The sequence below is a fragment of the Aspergillus sclerotioniger genome (assembly GCF_003184525.1).
Source record: "Aspergillus sclerotioniger CBS 115572 chromosome Unknown BO94scaffold_19, whole genome shotgun sequence".
NCBI lineage: Eukaryota > Fungi > Ascomycota > Eurotiomycetes > Eurotiales > Aspergillaceae > Aspergillus > Aspergillus sclerotioniger.
Window position 1 is genome coordinate 513,994 of NW_020291009.1, and position 16,850 is coordinate 530,843.

Sequence of the window (16,850 nt, forward strand, 5' to 3'; positions counted from 1 at the left end):
CTGCAACCAAGATAGTGTACCTATTAGTCAATATCAGCAATGCTCCGCTCGCACAAAGCTCCCAAATTAACCTAAGATCACCTCCACCCCCCAACTCTCCCCTCATCCCACCTAGCTTTGGCCTCTCTCCTCGCTGCCAACTTGGCGGATTCCGCTCTGACCCGTCTTATCCAATCCCCAACTTCTTTCTCAGTAGCCCGTCCATGGTGTTCTTCCTCCAGAAAGCTCTCTTCCACCGCCTGACACACAGCTTCCTGCTCGGCTATCGAAGCCGCAAGCCGTTGGTACAGAGCCTTGGGCGACCACGGGGCCAGCGCAGCATCCATCTCAGACTGCTTTTTCCGCCAGGAGACCTCGAGTGACTGATGTGTCAGGAGAAGAGTTTCGGAAGAGGACCGTAGCTCGGTAAGATGAGACTGGAGCTCTAGAAGGCAATTCGTAAGGTCCTTGTTGTATTTGAGGAGCGACTGCAGGTTCTCTTGATGCGCCGCGTAAGATGGGTGATGGCTAGAGAGCGCGGAGATGAGGCTAGGGTCTTTAAGAATGGTTTGTAGATCCACAGTTCTGTAAAAGAAACACGTGCGTATTAGCCGTGTTCTGTAGAGGAGGAAAGAGTGGATTGTTATTAGGGAACCGTACGATTTCTCTTTCACCCCGCTGGGGAGCCAGCCCTCCTCGACCGTCGGAGGCTTAGGTAGAGCATTTTGAGAGCCGGGGTTGGGCGCTCCCGGAGAAGAGTACCTGTTTCCCGGATGCATGTTCAATCGATCTTGTGCATGGTGACCTTCTTGGAACTGCTGCGGTGTACCCGGATGTGACGGGTTGATTTGAGGGGTGCCCCGACGACTGGCTTCGTGGCTGCTGGGTTTGGGAGGCGGGGGAGGAGGAGTGTCCGGGTTGAGTGCTGGGTTCATGGTGAAGAGCCAAGCAAGCTTAAGCGACAGCGAAAGGTACCGGAGGAGGAGGCAGCAATTGGGTGGATGGGCGAAGCCGAGAGCCACGCCCCCTGACGTGACGTCCCAAATGCGGGGAAAGCATGCGCGTCACGTGAGAGGCATGCTATTCTACTGTATAGCTACGAGTCTACGAGTCTATGGCCAGCAGCTGGAGCAAAGTAGTCGGAATATATTTAGGGTATTGTAAATGGGTTCAATAGTATCAGACATCAACTATTGGCACGTTTGCGCCTTGTAATGCCTCTACCCCTGCGCATCATGTTCTTTCCGAAACTTGGCGCATGTGTAGGGCCCTCGCTCCGAGTGCCGCCTGATTGTGCAAAACTGCTACCATCATGCCAATCGGAGGCCTACCCTCCTGTCGTCGCTATTTGAGACCACATCATGTACGATACCGCAGTACGGTGGGTATGCCCAAGCTGCAAGTGCTGCAGCCGCCAAACGCCCTAGCCTCGATTTGATGCGAGAAGTCCCACAGCCTTTCCGGAACTGCTTCGACTTCTTTAAGCAAGCAAGATGGTATTCATTGCTGTCAGGGGCCATAGAACACTGGGATTTCTGCTATGTTACTTAGTCCGTTCTGCGCCGCACGTCCCGATCTTGAGTTTCAATGTTGGAGCCTGAGATGGCATCCATGACCAACTGACGCAGTTCGTTTTGCGTAGCTTCGCTGTGGAAATCCTCCCGTGCGGCCAGCTCGTCAATGCGCCGTTTGAACTCGGGGTCAACCTCGTCAGTTCCGGCGTTTGCTTCTTGCTCCGACATGGTGCCCAGGTTCAAGTGGATGTTCGGAGGCAGCGGCGGAGCCGGGTTCAGGGCATCGCCCGCCGCCGGCGCCGCCGGGGCTGGCACGCCTGCGACTTGCCGCAGGTAGGCAGCAATTTCGGGGAACGAGTCATCGTTCTCGATAGTCTCATAGGCGGTAAATCCCTCGTCGTTTCTCTTGTTGTAGTCCACAGCCAGCTCCTCCACTAGACATTTCGCAATGTCGAGACTTTCCGTCACAAACAGGCAGGTTTCACCATCCTCGTCGAGCAGATTTACGTCAACGTGAAAATCTTTCACCAGAGCGCGCAGGAGGTCGATATGTCCATAAGAAGCTGCGGCATGGAGTAGCGAGTAGCCATGCTCGTCCTGGTTGGATGCGATCGATGGGTTAGACTGCAACAGAGTCAGGACCGCGCCGGGATTGTCGGCGGCCAGAATGTACGGGTTGGGTTGAGTCATCGCGAAAGCTTTGGGGCTAAAGATGAGTCAGTCCCGACGGTGACCGGTGGCTTAGGCACATAGCTCCATCATACCTTGAGTCACACAGGAAGATGCAGAGGCGATGGTAATGGTCCAAGGAAAGCAGGGGAGAATCCGACCAGAAATCGAGGGACCGTCGGAGTGTGGCGCGGGCGGGAAAAAAAGCGCATGGCGGAAGGCTGTAAAGGCTGCCCCGCATGGTCGATAAGAACCTCCAACTCTTGGGCCCAGGCGAGGCAAGGCAACACAAGGCTGACCGTGACTCAACTTCTCCCCAATCATCTTCCGTCAGACAAGTCTGGATTGGAGCTTGGGGCAAGTCTCCTTGCTTTAATGGTTCAGCGAACCTTGTGGAAATTCATCCCCCTCCACCGTCACTCTCTCTTCACCTTCCGCCCGCCGCCCATCCTTTCCTTACCTACTCCCCTCTTGACCCCTCCCACGACTCCACGCACGAGCGGTCACCATTAGCCGGCTGAGATAGATACCCTATACTCAAACCTGAGAAATTGCAATGGTGCAGCAGGACGCGCAGGAAGTCGCTCGGCTGGTGGCCAGCCTGGAGGCTGCCACCAAGAAAGGCAGAGCCGGGGGAAAGAAGTCGTTCACGTGCAAGAAGAGTACCTTCAACGTGGAAAAAGCAAACAAGATCCAGGTGCATTCGTGGAAGTTCATGGACTGGGATTACAAGCGCAGCGATCTCCCCACCTACGCCCGCGGACTGTTCACCACCCAAAGGAAGGATGGCACTCACGAAATTGCTGTCCGCGGATACGACAAATTCTTCAATGTGGATGAAGTAAATGAAACGAAATGGAGGAATGTTGAAATGAATACCCGGGGCCCTTATGAACTGAGTGTGAAGGAAAATGGATGCATCATCTTCCTCTCTGGCCTGGAAGATGGCACCCTGTTGGTCTGTAGCAAACATTCGACGGGCGTTCGGGAGGATAGGAACCTCAGCCATGCTCAAGCTGGTGAGCGCTGGGTCGAGCGCCATGTCAGCTCTGTCGGAAGAACCGTCAAGGAGCTGGCACAAGAGCTGCGCAGGCTGAACGTCACGGCGGTAGGCGAGTTGTGTGACGATAACTTCGAGGAGCATGTTCTTGCTTACGATGAGAGCGCTTCGGGTTTCTATCTACATGGACTCAACTTCAACGTCCCGCATTTCGCAACTCAACCTAGCTCGGAGGTACACAAGTTCGCCGATGCCTGGGGCTTCAAAAAGGCCAATTTCGTCGTGTACGATGACATTGACCAGGTGAAGAAGTTTTTGGATGAATGTGCTGAAACAGGGACCTGGGATGGCCGGGAGACTGAAGGCTTTGTGGTCCGATGCCACATGAGCATTCAGGGACGCCCCCCATACCAGGACTGGTTCTTCAAATACAAGTTCGAGGAGCCCTATTTGATGTACAGGCAGTGGCGCGAATGTACAAAGGCAGTCATTTCCGGCAAATATCCTAATATCAAAAAGCACAAGAAAATCACGGAAGAATATCTGCATTATGCTCGGAGGCAGCTCGCTCAAAACCCTCACCTTGGGCATCTTTACCAGCAAAATCATGGAATCATCGCTATGCGAGAGGGTTTCCTGAAGGAGAGAGGTCTTAACGGATCTGAAATCATTCAACTGGAAGCCGAGGGTGACGAAGTGACGAGGGATGTTATTATAGTCCCCGTCGCCTCGCTAGGCTGTGGAAAGACCACGCTGGCTCTTGCTCTATCCAAGTTGTTTGGATGGGGCCAGGTGCAGAACGATAATATCCCAAAGCAGAAGAACAAACCCAAGAAATTCGCCTTGGACATTACCAATCTCCTTGGCCAACACCGAGTGGTGATCGCGGACCGCAACAACCACATGAGGCGCGAAAGACAGCAACTTGTAGAGGATGTATCCGCTGTCATCTCCCGGGCTCGCTTTGTCGCACTTCAGTACGTCCACGAGCCTAAGGGGCAACTGCTTCCAGGAATCCGCGAGGTGACGCGGCGACGAGTCCTCGACCGCGGAGATAACCACCAAACCATCCGCGCAGGAAGCAAGAATCCCGAGGAGATCATCGGAATCATGGAAGGTTTCCTCAACCGGTTCGAGGCTGTTAACGCCGACCGTGAGCCAGATTGCCATTTCGACCAAGTGATTGACCTCGACGTTGGGGCCTCTTCGCGAGAGAACCTAGAGACGGTGGTAAAGGCTTTGCATTCATTCTATCCTCATCTCGTGACCGAAGTCCCAACATCGGGGCAACTAGACGATGCGATCAACTGGGCGATGAATGATTACGAAGTGCAGTTGGACCTGAGCCATCAGTACGGATCCGCGAAACAGGTCCAGAAACCAAAGAACAAGAACAAAATGACCGGCAGTCCCGGAGTCGCAGCCGCACCTCAACCCGAAGACCTAGCCAAGAAGATCGAGTATTTCAACATCTCGCTGCCCACAGCAGAGGTGAAACAGGTCCTTCAGTCTTTGTTCCCTCCATCCACGCCTCCCGAAAAAGCACGCCTATACCATCAGCTAGCCAACAGCCGACGCATTCAGCCCGCATTCCATGTGACCCTCATCCACCGCGCATCGAAGAAAGACTTCCCAGACATCTGGGATAGCTATACCCGCCAATACATTGACAAGATGAAGAGCAAACCCGAGTCTGATCCCACCATCACCCCCACACTGGCTCCGGCTCGCGTGCGCTTGGAGCGTCTCATCTGGGACGGCCGCCTCATGGCCTTCGTAGCGCGGATCATGCCCCCAGAAGACCAGAACCAGGCAGAGTGGCCATGCTCCAACGAAACCCCGCATGTCACCGTAGGCACGGTCTCAACCGACGTCAAGCCCAAAGAGAGCAATGACTTGCTGAAATGGTGGCATGAAGTCGGCTCAGGAGGCGAGACAGGTCTCTGGGAAGCCGAGATCCCAGGCGTCAAGGTGGTGCACGGAAATGTGGGAGTGGTGATGAGCCGGAAATAAGTAATAACTGATGACGGGTCATGATTAATGATATGAAAGAAAAAAAGTACTAGATTACTAGTGTTTCATAAATATGAATACAATTTGAGCGGAAAAGAACTTTGGCCTTACTATCATGCTTATAACTTAATGAACTGAGTGTTCGCCTGCTTTTCAGAGACAATTTAAGAATATTATACTGGGTCCGCGACATAAGTCGCAAGTTAATTGAGGACACTACGGAGCACTTATCGTTAAGCATGGGATGTCCTGGAGCCATACATGTCCAGTTCAACTACGGTGATAGGAAGGATAGGTGCTACATGGCTGTCTAATGAGAGATATCTTATTCAGAACTGTCGAGAAACAGATGATGAACTGCTCAGGATGTAGTGATCTACGCACCCATGGACCAGCCTACGATCCAAAGACCGCCTCTTTAGCTTCTCAGGTCCTCACTGGACATCCCTGCTATAATGATTCTATCGTAATGAGTTGTTTGTATTATATGTAGTAGGATAGTGAACTGTACAATAGTAACGTATACCTGTCATCAAACTCACGTCTATGATGATGGACCATGCAACCAAAAGGGAATTGATTATACATTGTATGCACGGTCAGAGGGGCAAGGCGAGATAGTCCGGTCTCCGGTTGTATGGAGATGTCGACAGCATCAGCTGGTCATCCACGCAGTGACACGCTGAGCACCGAATCTTCCCATGAATTGCAGTCCAGTGCTACCCATGGGGAAGTAGCTGACAAGGTACCAGAGCAGGGCAGCGAGCTGAAACAGTGACGACACGAGTGTCAAGAGGGTTGAATGGAGCTGGACGACACAAGAAAGGTTAGTGACTGCTATCTCGACTGTATTTTGTGCACGGGCCGACTGGGGTCGACAGTAGCGTATGCACATTCAACCTGCTACTGTTGCAGGACGATACGAGAGATCATATCCACGACCGGGGTGGAGGTGCATGATGATGTCATATCGTCGGCTGAAGGCTCCGAGTGTACGCGCACGACCCCATATGCGAGATCCTCGAACGACAGGTTGGGACGCGATCGCAGGGGGGTGCGCGCGCAGATAGTAGTGCAGGCATCCTCGACAAGGTGTGGTATGGGAGAGCCTGGGAAATTTGGTAGGGGCCAAAACAACAGGGGTGCTTACTCCGATAGCAAAGTACAAGGTCATGGCGATCGAGCCAAAATAGGCCGCCGTAAAGGGCAGGCGTGGTCCCGAGACCAGATGTTTTGCGTAGACCAGGGGTCCCATGAGGACCGCCCATGATAGGAGAAAGAGCAGGGAACCAACCGACCATCTATTCCAGAGAGAAAACCGGTTCGGTCAGCCACAGATTCACAACAAGAGTTCTTGGCAAGTAATGTGGGCGAGGCGTGACGAGCTTCAGCACCGACGTTGGAATGTAGCCGGATCGGACATGCATGGTGCATCCTCCTGAGCCAGGAGGGCATGACAAGCACTCCACCGCCTCGTGCCTCCCCGGGTTGTCAAGTAGGGGGTGTATTTGGGGTTTCAGAGGATCAGCCGGGGTCTAGAGAGCAACTTACAGGATGGCAAACTTGCGGGGCTTGAGCGATAACACCGGGAATAGGAAAAAGCAAAGAAGGAAACAGACGGCGGCGCCAAGGTTGCATGCAATGAAGATGAGCATCCGATCCCATCGACTTACTGTAGAGGGAATGTATGATTAGCATTAGGCAAAAGTTTAAAGACGGAGGAATTAACGCGAGACAGGAAAGATAGAAAATGCATAGAAGCGGAACAATAAATGAAATTAGAAGAAAGAAAAAAACAAAAAAGGAAATTCAGAAGTGGTCGAGAAGGTACAGCCTCGTAGATAGATAGACGGGGAAATACATCATCCATTATTGTTAGGGCTTCCGTGAAACCCAGCCAGACGCAGGAACTGAGTCTCTGTCACCTGGACCAGGCAGTGCAGCAAATCAAGGAAGAGGGCATCTCTGCGGAAAATCGGTCATGCGTTCGGAGGACTCACAGGCAAAGAAAGTATCTTCCTCCTCCCGGCGACTTGCGGCGGGAAGAGGAGCTCCTGGAGCTTCGTGAGTGGGCAGTTGCAGATAACCCTCCCCTTGGCCAAATGGATTCCAAGACTGTAACCGTGATAGGATGGGGGTGTTCGATGAGTTGGTGCGGGCCGGGAGATCGGGGTCTCTCCGAGACCAGCCCAGGGAGTTGACTGAATCGCGGAATGTATTAGACGCCATGGCTGCTATTCGCTTCCCTGTCGAGCCTAGTTACACCCCGGTTGTGAGGGAGAGGATGAAAGGGAAGCAGAGGATTCGGCTGCAGACAATGATGCTACCGGGCTAGTGTGCACAGCCAGTCGACCACTGGGGGAGCAACACTGCGGTGACAAGGTGAGGAAGGCTCTGCAGGGACTATGCACGACGGAAACCAATATGTGCGTGCAGATGATCTGCAGATATCAGTGAAGGAGGGGGGAGACGACGGGGGAGAGCGAAACAGGCGGTGATAGGACCGAACTAGAGCGGGCCAGATGACTGTTGCGCAACCGGACTAGACTCCCGAGGAGCTTGGGCACGGGACAAACCTAGAGCCCGCTAATAGAATCCTAGGCTGGTGGTGGTCCACTGGTCTCTCGCAGAGTGAAGCTGATAAGCTTGTGATCGCCCTCTTGCCCGATTCGTAAAGGTCGTGTTATCGATCGTAACCACCCCCCCGAGAGGAATCCGTGTCTGAAGCTGCCGGCCTATTCTTAGAGAGAGACACCTGCGAGAAGGTACGCCCGGCAGTAGCGCAGACTGAAACAGTATCTCCGAGGACCGATGTAACAGTTCTATAGACCAGGCAGTCCCACAAGAAGGAATCGGGGTTAGTCGCCCATCCAAGCGCAAGGAATGTAGAGATCGATAGGCCAATTACCCGGCAAGGTGAGGAGCTGCGCCGACCGGAGAATGGGAGGGAGGGGGAGGACGCTGCAAGATGATGACGATGACGATTGATGGGGGTTGAGAGTATCCTGGATGGCGTAACGCTGGGGCCACCCTATTTTCAAGACAGAGATCGGCTCTACACAGGCTGCAAGATTAGCCAGTCGTCATCTGACTTTAGGGGGTGGGAAGGAGGAGGTCGAGCAAAGACGAGAGGGGGAGGGGAAGCAGAAGGGAGGGGAGGGGGGGAAGGTGTGTGTGTGTGTGGGTGTGGGTGTGGGTGGGCGTTGGTGAGTGAGCAGGTGGTCGCGATGAAGGTAGGAGACAGGCAGGCAGGCAGGCACCGAGCTCCCCAAATCACCACGGCGAGACAGCGGCAGGCTCAAAGTAGGGTTACATACCAAGCTGGCGTCGGAGTTGATCTCTCACAAAAGAAAGCCGTTGAACGGTGGTGGTCGTTCCCCACGGATGTCGTGATAATATCGGTGGTGAGCAGCAGCCCATTATCGGGATCGCAGGTTGGAATGGGAGTTCGTTCCTTCCTGCAAGCTGGGGTGGACTGCCTCGGCAGCCAATCATCGCTCTCATCTACCGGGACGGTGTCCGGGTGATGGGACTAAGCCTAAACCGAGCTGGTGACCCCAGCTGAGCTGTTGCTCCACCAATGGCTGTTTGAGACCGCGCCATGGCGGGCAGCCTGGATGCATTTGATTGGCTGACCGCGGGAGCATTGCCCTCCGTGCTTGAGACCATTGGAGAGTTTGACCACACCGCCCATGGGGTTAAACCCGTTTAGCGCCTGTTCCGCTGACCAGGGCCTGTTCTTACCATACGGTAACAGCGGAACCATACCTAACCACTAGTAGCGACAGCAGCTCGTCCAGGTCAAGACACGACCACTACTAGTCCTCCTTAGGAGGGGACTGACTCCAAGGAAAACCTGCTTAGGATTGAGAAGGTGCATTGCTCTTCCGGTGCTATCTTTTCGGCCTGTCGAATGAGAAGCGGGGAGGCCTTGGTTGGACCGGTGGCGCTCTGGAAGCCCAATTCCGGTTGGCTCGTCTCCTAGGCCAGTCAACCCTGGTTAGAGCAGCCGTCGATGCAGAAGCCTACTTGGACCTCAGTACAGTCTACCTATCCATGGTGTATCTGCACTAAGATACTCGTTCCAGCCGATAAATCCTTAGTTAAGTTGCATCAGGCAACTCCAGGGAGAGACACATTACGTACATGGCAGCCTAAGACTGGCTAAAGTCAAAAGTATATGTGAGTGATTTACCATGTCATTCCGATAGAGACTCCAGCTGCGAGCTTTATCTCCTCCAAGCACTAGGCCAGTGCTAGTCTCAAGAGAAGGGGGGTTGCCAGCCGGATAATTAGCCCTCTGCTGCTAAGTAAGTTCGAGGGGGGGGCCCATGTCTCAGCTCGACCTGAATGTTGTAGGTATTTTGCTCAATAAGCCTCCTGTACTTTGAAGCAGATAAACAAGAACCCGTTATGGTACGATTAACGTCACAAGTTCCCGGAAGAAGTGTAGCTTCCTAGCCTGCAGGTTAGAAGTAGCTAGTAGCTACTAGGTCCTATAGCATCTGCACGTAAAAAGGACGGCGGGGAAGCATGGGGCGAAACAGCTCTTGCCATCGCCTCCCCCCCCCCCCATCAGATACGTACCGCAACTCCCTTGCAGTAACCGTGGATATCGGCCATGCCCTCCGAACCTTGACGGGACGGGACGGGGACGATTTGCGGGAACCAATGCTGTTCATTCCTCGCGCTTTTCCACTCTGGCTGCCGCATTTGGCAGATTCGACCGGATGGCCTGACTCCGGTCATCCATTCTCGTCATTCCACCAGCAGCTGTATGTACGATGGTATCATCGTGGGCAATGTAGACGCGGTGTGGCATACCACATTATCTTCCGCTGGGGGAGGCCGACATAACGATCGGTGCAGGAATTCGAGTCAGTCGGCTGTACTGGGTGTATCTGGTTGGATCGTGACATACCACCCATCGGGTCTGCGGCACCCCGTACCAGAGTCGACAGTCTAATCACTGCTGGTGGCCGCTTTCGGTCTATCAAGGCCACCGATTGGTTTGATGCTGAGGAGTGATTGGTGAGCTACTTTGACAGCATTCCAAGAGCAGCTCAATTGTTTTCCCACTCGCTAGATGAAAGCTCTCTTGTCCCCCTCCACATTCCTGATGGCTTGCATTTCAAATAATCGTGGAGATCGAAAAGGGAAATGATGGAATGGTTGTAGCAATCTTGTCGTGGTGCGCGTCAATCGAGGATCGAGGAGCTGCATGATCAAGACTGCTCGGAATCACGGCGGAGAATGGAGCGCCGCCGAGAGAGGGAGAGGGAGGAACAATAGGAAATTAAACCAAGGCCAGCGTTTGGAACGCCATCGCTTGGAGCCAACCCCACCCCATAGTTGGAGAAGAGGCCTATCAGACGGCGAAGACCGGCACACTGTTTCTCGGGAAGCGACAGGCTGCACGGTGTCACGGACCGCCTTCTGTGTCTGTGTCTGTCTGTGTCAGCCCCAACCTGGAGACGCTCGGACGCTGGGGGGTCTCTTCTGGAAGTCTGACTGCTTCGGATGGAGTCTTGGAAGTTCCCAACCAGGCGGCTCCATCCTCATCCTCCTCGTACTCCTTGACGTGGACGGGCGCTTTGACAGGCGAAGCCGAGCCAGGCTTGCCTGACCGTATCGTATCTCTGAAAGGCTATAAGATACGGAGGAGATACGGGTAATAGCAGTAGTACTCTGTACCGGTAGAGTGTCCGTTTGGCACTAAACCCACGATAACATCGTATGGTGTTCCATGGTAAGTCGGTGTTCTGTCCCGCTCGTCGATCCTATTAGCGTCCAGCGATCCCGACCTTGATCATTTACAAGTTCGAGGGTGTTGTGAGTGTGATTGATGTAGTTGGAAGGGGATCTGGTTCCTCTATCTTCGCTTTCCACATGGTACGCCACGATCATCCGTTCCTTTCCCCGATACCCGCCCTGGAGCGCTACGGCAGGTTGGCGCGGTATACTTACCAACACGGGCGGTTCTAAATTCTCACCCCGACCGTTTCTTACAATTTAGAGTCCCCCACCAGCTGGAAATGATGTCATCGTTTCTTTTTTTAAGAAGAAAAAAACCATGATTTTTCTAATCTCACGCTCCATGGTCACTAGTCCGCCTAGCAGGGTGAATGATCTGGTATGCTTGGGGCTTGCCTAGTCTGGCATCTGATACATTCCCGGGTGGGTTCCTATCCGTAGGAAGTATAGTACAGCCATAGTAGAACACAGTATCTATCTAGTAGATATCCCTGTACTCCTAATCCTATCGCAGGCGTCGGGTGGTAAGTCCGACGACGATAATGATTCTTAGCGTCAACCTGATACGACGGAAGTCTAGTACGGAGGATGGCGCGACGAGATAATAGGTAGCAGCCCACCCGACTCGGGATGGGATGGGTGATAATAAACCGGATAGCGATGGGGATCCCCTCCTAGAGGCTGACCCGGGTGAGTCATGGAGTTCTTTTCCTGACAAAAAGGGACAGGTGACAAATATAGTAGTACCTGGCTGCTCATGGGATCGGGATGGTCGTTATCCTCCTCCATCCGGACGGTGCTACCCTCCTTGATCGATGCTCTCTGACCGTCTCTAGTAGAGTACTCCCCCTCCCTCCTCTCCACCAACCACACGCCCCCCTTTCTTCTGCGTGTATTGGTATGTTTTCTTTCCTACTCGACTTCCACACCCCCTCCATCTTTACATACTTACAGTAGCTGCCTCTGCTTAGCTTCCTCTGCTTAGCTTCCTCTGCTTAGCTTCCTCGCCACTGGATCGTGCCCTTTCCTTCCCTCCCTCCTTTACGGTAATTGATTAAGTAGTCGCTCTTCTGTAATTTTCCCTTTTTATTTTAAGCCACTTTATTTTAATTCTTTCTCTGGAATAAATGAATATTGATTTAATTTACTTGCATTCTACTCCCGCTGCAGAACAGGTTTACGCACGTAATCGCCGTAGATGGCTTGTTAAGCCTCGTCGATTTGAGGATCGACGCCCTGCATGACCTTGACTGTGATATATCAAATGAGAGGCTGTGAAGAACGCCGCGGGAGTCTTTAAAGTCTCCCATTCCCCTCGTCCCTCCAGCCTGGGTGTTCGTTTCCCTTGGATCTGATTTGATCTATTGCTGCTCATACTCTCATCCCACTTTACACCGTGAGTCTACCCTCCCCCGCTCAATCATCGCGTCGGCCGGCGGCGCCGAATTGACTCCCGCGAATTGCCTGTTTACGGTGGTCTGTAGTAACCCTGCTGTACAGTCTGTTGCTGAGCACGAACCCCTCACGGTTGCGGCATCTCACCTTGAACAGGGCGCAGGTAAGTAATCACAGCTAAATACTTGTGTTTCCTTTGCCCCGGGCTATCGATACTTTCGCATATAAGCCCCTCCGGCCGCTGAGATAAGGCTGCTCATGGGCACTTTCATTGTTACTCCTCCAGTTCTTTGCTTTTTCACTTCTGCCTGGCCCCGAGGCTTGAGCCTCACTGTTGACTCTTTCTTCCTCTCTTATATTGGAGGAACACTTATTCCTTTTGTATTTTCTATCTCTGAACTTTGCGCCATCAACTGCCCTGTTCTCACCACCACAACTCGAAGGGTTTGACATATACTTATGCCTCTTGTTGCAGGTCCGTGAAGAAAGATTGATTTAACGTACTTAGACCAGGACACCTCGACATCTGGTAAGCAAGCTTTTCTATTGTCCCGCACATTATTCTTGGCCGTTTTTGTCCTTCATCATATCATCTAAAGCCCTGTCGCATTGGGGAGTGGGTGCCCGCCTGAGGGAGATGTGAGCCTGAGCACCACCCTTTCCATTCGAGCAACAGAGAGAGAGAAAAGGAGGGGTACGGGTTACTCCTCATTTCTCCAGGATGCGATGCCCGGCAAGGAGACTGCCGGGGTTGGCATGCCCTCAACCGAGTTGTTTTTGGGGGAGAACAACCGAAAGTTGCAGCACAGCGCCGTTGGGCTCCAACCCCTGCATGCTTTCGCGGCGGGGGGAGGGTGATACCCACTGGGCGCGGGTCGAAGGTCGAACAGTTCGCGGGAAGTAAGTGGGAGGGCGCCTATGGGACGCTCCAATTTGCTCCGACATCCCAAGGGGTGGTTGAGTTACCGCGGGGCAACCTTGGAAGGCTCATTCTTGTCTCACGGACCCCGAGCCGGAGAGATCTTCCCGGTTGGAGAGAAGCGGGGGATGGGCGGTACTCGGCGAGAAAAGAGGGGAGAATGAGAAACGGGGAGGATGGAGGAGTCCATCAGCGTCATCATTATCGTCACACTCAGTAACACCATGCTCGCCATTGCCAGGGCCGGGGAAGGGGGGAACCACGGGGAGGCCGACTGGATCGCAGCGGGTGGCAGATTCCGGGGCAAATGAACGATGGGATCTCCTATTCTCCACCCCCCATACTGCCGCCGCCGACCGCCCGCTGGAGGGTGCCTCCAGGCTGTGTTGCCTCCTCCGTTTCCCCCCCCACGGTGCCTGTTTCAGCCCATCAATCAATCAATCATCAATCGCCGTCTCCTCTCCATCGCTCGCCCCTCCACTTCTTCCCCATCACTTTCTCTATCTACCCCAGACAAAACCGCATCAAAAGATTTCTCTCGCCAGCAACGTGCTCCCCCACTCCGACTGGCTATCTTCTTCTCTTCTTCTTCTTCAGCTCGGCTTCCTCCACTCTCACCGGCACAGCCTGCTCTTATCGCTTTCCTTTTCCCTCTGCTTCCCTCTCCCACTCTCTCCCCCCCCCCCCCCCCCCCCCCATTGTTCCAGGCTTTCAGCCCATCGCCTCCGCGGCCCCATCTGGCCGCCTTTTCCCTCCTTTATTTTGCCTCGCTTATGGCCACGCAACTCCGTCCCCTCCTTTGATTCTCCTCTTGTCTTGTCTTGTCTTGTCTTTTCTTTTTCCTCTCCAGTTACTTCTTTTCCCGTACTCCGGTCGCTTACACCAGGACTCTTTGCACAGTCGGATTTTCCTCTCTGTGCGGTTGAGGATCGACGAGGTCGCCTATTGGATCTCGGACTCCGCCCACGATAGTGGCATTGGCATTTTCCGAGGCGTCCGCTTTCAATTCTTACCTTCACCACAACTTTGCCCACCGCGACCAGTCAAATCTGATCGCGAACACCCCTCGCATTACTTCCAACATCTCCCGGGTTTAGAACCAATCATATCTTCAACTTATCTAGGAGGCGTCTACAGCGCTGTTTCTGTTTACTGGATAGATCTTCGCAGCCTTCTTCCAGGTTGGTAACCCGATACCCTCCCTGATTTGTGGTGGTCTGAGCCACCCCCCGTTTTCTCCTCCCTAAATATTACCGTGGCTCGTTACTGCACCAATTTTCCCCTGGTTGATGGAGGACTAACGAAGTCTTGTTCGATCTGTCAGATTCTCTCTTCGCCACTCTCGTCGAATCTCGTTGATGAGTCTACTTCACCGCCTGTCAACCCTCGATCACTCCCTGACCTCTTTACCATACCGCGGAGAGGCGAAGCGCTTACCCTTGGAGCACATCTCGCTCCGAATCAAGCTTGGGGTCTAGCCGTCTTTGATCCCTTAATCTACAATCACTACAATCACCCGTGAGTTCGATCTTGGACCGTCAGACTTCCCTACAAGAAGCGGTCGGCTCTCTGCTTGGAGCTTGCTCGAGCTAGCTGCAGTATGACGGAGACGAGCATTTCCATCAAGAACGAGCCTGACGAACGCAGCAGAGAACGCCATTTCCTCATGATGTCGCAATCCGGCTACTCCGTGTCCAACCAATTTGGGAACCCCAATGAAGGGGTTGACCCGTCGGACCTTAGCATGCAGGGCAGTGGATTCATGACCTACCCTTTTACCTCACAACAGAATTTTAACTTCGGAAATTCGGGTATTGACACAGACGAGTTGTTGGATCTGGAGATTAACGGGCAGAATGGAATGCAGCAGAACTACATGCAAGACCAACACTCGAGCGCTGGAATGTCCATGAGTCATCCGGGTCAGATGTCCCAGATGTTTTCCAACACGCCGGAGGGGGCTCCCATGCACAGCCCTTTCATGCATAGCTTCAACTATGATCACTTCCGGAACATGAGCCAACCCGGACAACCTGGCTCTCATCTCCAGAGTGGATCCCATTTCGAACAGAGCTACCTCAGCTCCAAAGGCAGGCCTAGTTTGCAGGCCGTTGACCGCGCATCGCTCGATGCACGCAGCCCGATGACCCCCAAGACCCCTGCCCTTGGTGGATTGACCCTCGGAACCCCGGAGTCCGGAAGTTTCCCTACCCAGCCCATTCGGACAGGCCTCCAGCACCGCCACCAGAAGACCCTATCGAACCAATGGGACGGCACGCCAGGTAGTGCACATTCTTTCGTGGAGTCACCGATTTCTTCTCCAGGCCACCCCTCGCACCATGCAGGCATCTCTGAAATTCTCAAATCTGGTAAGCATGCTTCCTTGCCGGCCAAGGTTGATGCGCACATGCCGGGCAGTGCCCAGGATCTGGAGTCTCAGGAGGCGAAGCGACGTCGTCGTCGGGCTTCCCACAATCTGGTCGAGCGCCGCCGGCGTGACAACATCAATGAACGCATCCAAGATCTTTCCCATCTAGTTCCCCAGCATCGCCTAGAGGACGACAAAGTCCGAAAGCAGCTGGTAAATAACACAGCAATGTCTGCCACCGGGGCCCCTTCGAATGCCGCCACTTCTCTGCTGGCCGGGGGCAATGGCCGTCGGGCAACTGCTGGTAACATTACCATGGGTCTGCCAATTGAGGAGAAGGAGAAGGGCCCAAACAAAGGTGATATTCTCAACGGCGCCGTAGGCTGGATGCGAGACCTGATGTGGGCTCTGCATGTCAAGCTCCAACAGGAGTCGGAGCTGGCAGAGTTGATCAGCAGCCTTGGAGGCACCTGGCCATTCGAGCAAACGGAGGAGGAAAAGCGCATGCGGACCGAAATTCTGGATGCGCTGGAGAAGAATGATCCTACCTCTTTCAGTTACAGCAGGGCGCCAGGAAGCGGACTCAGAGTGCCAAAGCACACAAATATGGCCGGAGACTCCGTGGCGGGCAATGGAGCTTTGAGTCCACAGAGCCTGAGCCCGCCGTTCAACAGCGGCGGCAGCAGCAACGGCGGAGGCTCCGGGCAGGCTCAGTACTGGAGCAGCTCGGGTCACGCCGGGATGAGCTTCAAAGAGGAGGATGAGTATGCGATGGAAATGAATTAGATGCATCCCCCCCTCACTGTCGAAGCTCTGTCTTCCATTTATTCTAAATGCATGACATGACCTGTTGCATACAAGGCGTCAAACGGACAGGTGGTTGACCGGCGTACGCGGAAGTCTTTGCGCTTCATCGGGGCTAATGGTCCAGTCGAACTTTCGTTGCTTTCGTCGTTGGCTTTAATTTCCTCGCGTGTGGTTCTAGTTGTGCTTGTCTAGGATTGACCGTCTCGGTTCTTGTTTGATTTTGGTCCTGGTTCTTGATTTCGATTAACTTCTTTTGCTGGGTTTCTTGTCCGAACTAGTTATTCTTCGTGTCGTCTGTTTCTCATCGAGCTCGCTGTCTTGGGTTGCACTTTTCTTGTGGTTCTTTGCGCATGGTAACCAAGGTCGGATACGACCTTGCTTGCGTCATCTGGTTTTACATCGATACCCTTTTCCCTTTCCCATTTCCCGTTT

General features: G+C 53.6%; 6 protein-coding genes across 6 annotated transcripts; 2 read left to right on the top strand and 4 right to left on the bottom strand.

The window, feature by feature from the left end:
• Window positions 1–77: 77 nt before the first annotated feature.
• Window positions 78–914, bottom strand: BO94DRAFT_469727 (vacuolar protein sorting family 37 protein; the record flags this gene model as incomplete). The annotated part of the gene is made up of 2 exons (XM_025608301.1): window positions 78–564; window positions 640–914. 2 exons carry the CDS (start codon window positions 912–914, stop codon window positions 78–80), a joined length of 762 nt encoding a protein of 253 aa, XP_025466016.1.
• Window positions 915–1,107: 193 nt separating this feature from the next.
• On the bottom strand, window positions 1,108–2,429 carry BO94DRAFT_536704 (ankyrin repeat protein). The gene is made up of 2 exons (XM_025612081.1): window positions 2,258–2,429; window positions 1,108–2,199 (listed from the first exon to the last, which is right to left on the bottom strand). The coding sequence occupies exon 2, from the start codon at window positions 2,181–2,183 to the stop codon at window positions 1,527–1,529; it is 657 nt and encodes a 218-aa protein (XP_025466017.1). The 5' UTR covers window positions 2,184–2,199; window positions 2,258–2,429; the 3' UTR covers window positions 1,108–1,526.
• A 289-nt stretch (window positions 2,430–2,718) lies between these two features.
• On the top strand, window positions 2,719–5,175 carry BO94DRAFT_576429 (tRNA ligase; the record flags this gene model as incomplete). Its single annotated transcript, XM_025615135.1, has 1 exon — window positions 2,719–5,175. One exon carries the CDS (start codon window positions 2,719–2,721, stop codon window positions 5,173–5,175), a length of 2,457 nt encoding a protein of 818 aa, XP_025466018.1.
• A 574-nt stretch (window positions 5,176–5,749) lies between these two features.
• BO94DRAFT_122613 (putative Golgi traffic protein SFT2) lies at window positions 5,750–7,718 on the bottom strand. Its single transcript, XM_025605584.1, has 4 exons — window positions 7,176–7,718; window positions 6,727–6,847; window positions 6,326–6,476; window positions 5,750–5,983 (listed from the first exon to the last, which is right to left on the bottom strand). Exons 1-4 carry the CDS (start codon window positions 7,402–7,404, stop codon window positions 5,831–5,833), a joined length of 654 nt encoding a protein of 217 aa, XP_025466019.1. The 5' UTR covers window positions 7,405–7,718; the 3' UTR covers window positions 5,750–5,830.
• A 3,752-nt stretch (window positions 7,719–11,470) lies between these two features.
• On the bottom strand, window positions 11,471–12,050 carry BO94DRAFT_536707 (uncharacterized protein). The gene has a single exon (XM_025612082.1). It carries the CDS (start codon window positions 11,716–11,718, stop codon window positions 11,506–11,508), a length of 213 nt encoding a protein of 70 aa, XP_025466020.1. The 5' UTR covers window positions 11,719–12,050; the 3' UTR covers window positions 11,471–11,505.
• Window positions 12,051–14,909: 2,859 nt separating this feature from the next.
• BO94DRAFT_469425 (basic helix-loop-helix domain-containing protein) lies at window positions 14,910–16,397 on the top strand (the record flags this gene model as incomplete). Its single annotated transcript, XM_025608288.1, has 1 exon — window positions 14,910–16,397. One exon carries the CDS (start codon window positions 14,910–14,912, stop codon window positions 16,395–16,397), a length of 1,488 nt encoding a protein of 495 aa, XP_025466021.1.
• Window positions 16,398–16,850: the final 453 nt, after the last annotated feature.

What these genes read in the sequence shown, in the direction of transcription:
- BO94DRAFT_536704 (XM_025612081.1), bottom strand. Translation starts at nt 2,183, where the DNA reads ATGACTCAACCCAACCCGTACATTCTGGCCGCCGACAATCCCGGCGCG.
- BO94DRAFT_122613 (XM_025605584.1), bottom strand. Translation starts at nt 7,404, where the DNA reads ATGGCGTCTAATACATTCCGCGATTCAGTCAACTCCCTGGGCTGGTCT. An exon ending in GGAAGATACTTTCTTTGCCT is followed by an intron (nt 6,848 to 7,175) that starts GTGAGTCCTCCG and finishes TTCCCTCTACAG; the next exon opens with TAAGTCGATGGGATCGGATG. An exon ending in CCTTGTACTTTGCTATCGGA is followed by an intron (nt 5,984 to 6,325) that starts GTAAGCACCCCT and finishes TGTGTCGTCCAG; the next exon opens with CTCCATTCAACCCTCTTGAC.
- BO94DRAFT_536707 (XM_025612082.1), bottom strand. Translation starts at nt 11,718, where the DNA reads ATGGAGGAGGATAACGACCATCCCGATCCCATGAGCAGCCAGGTACTA.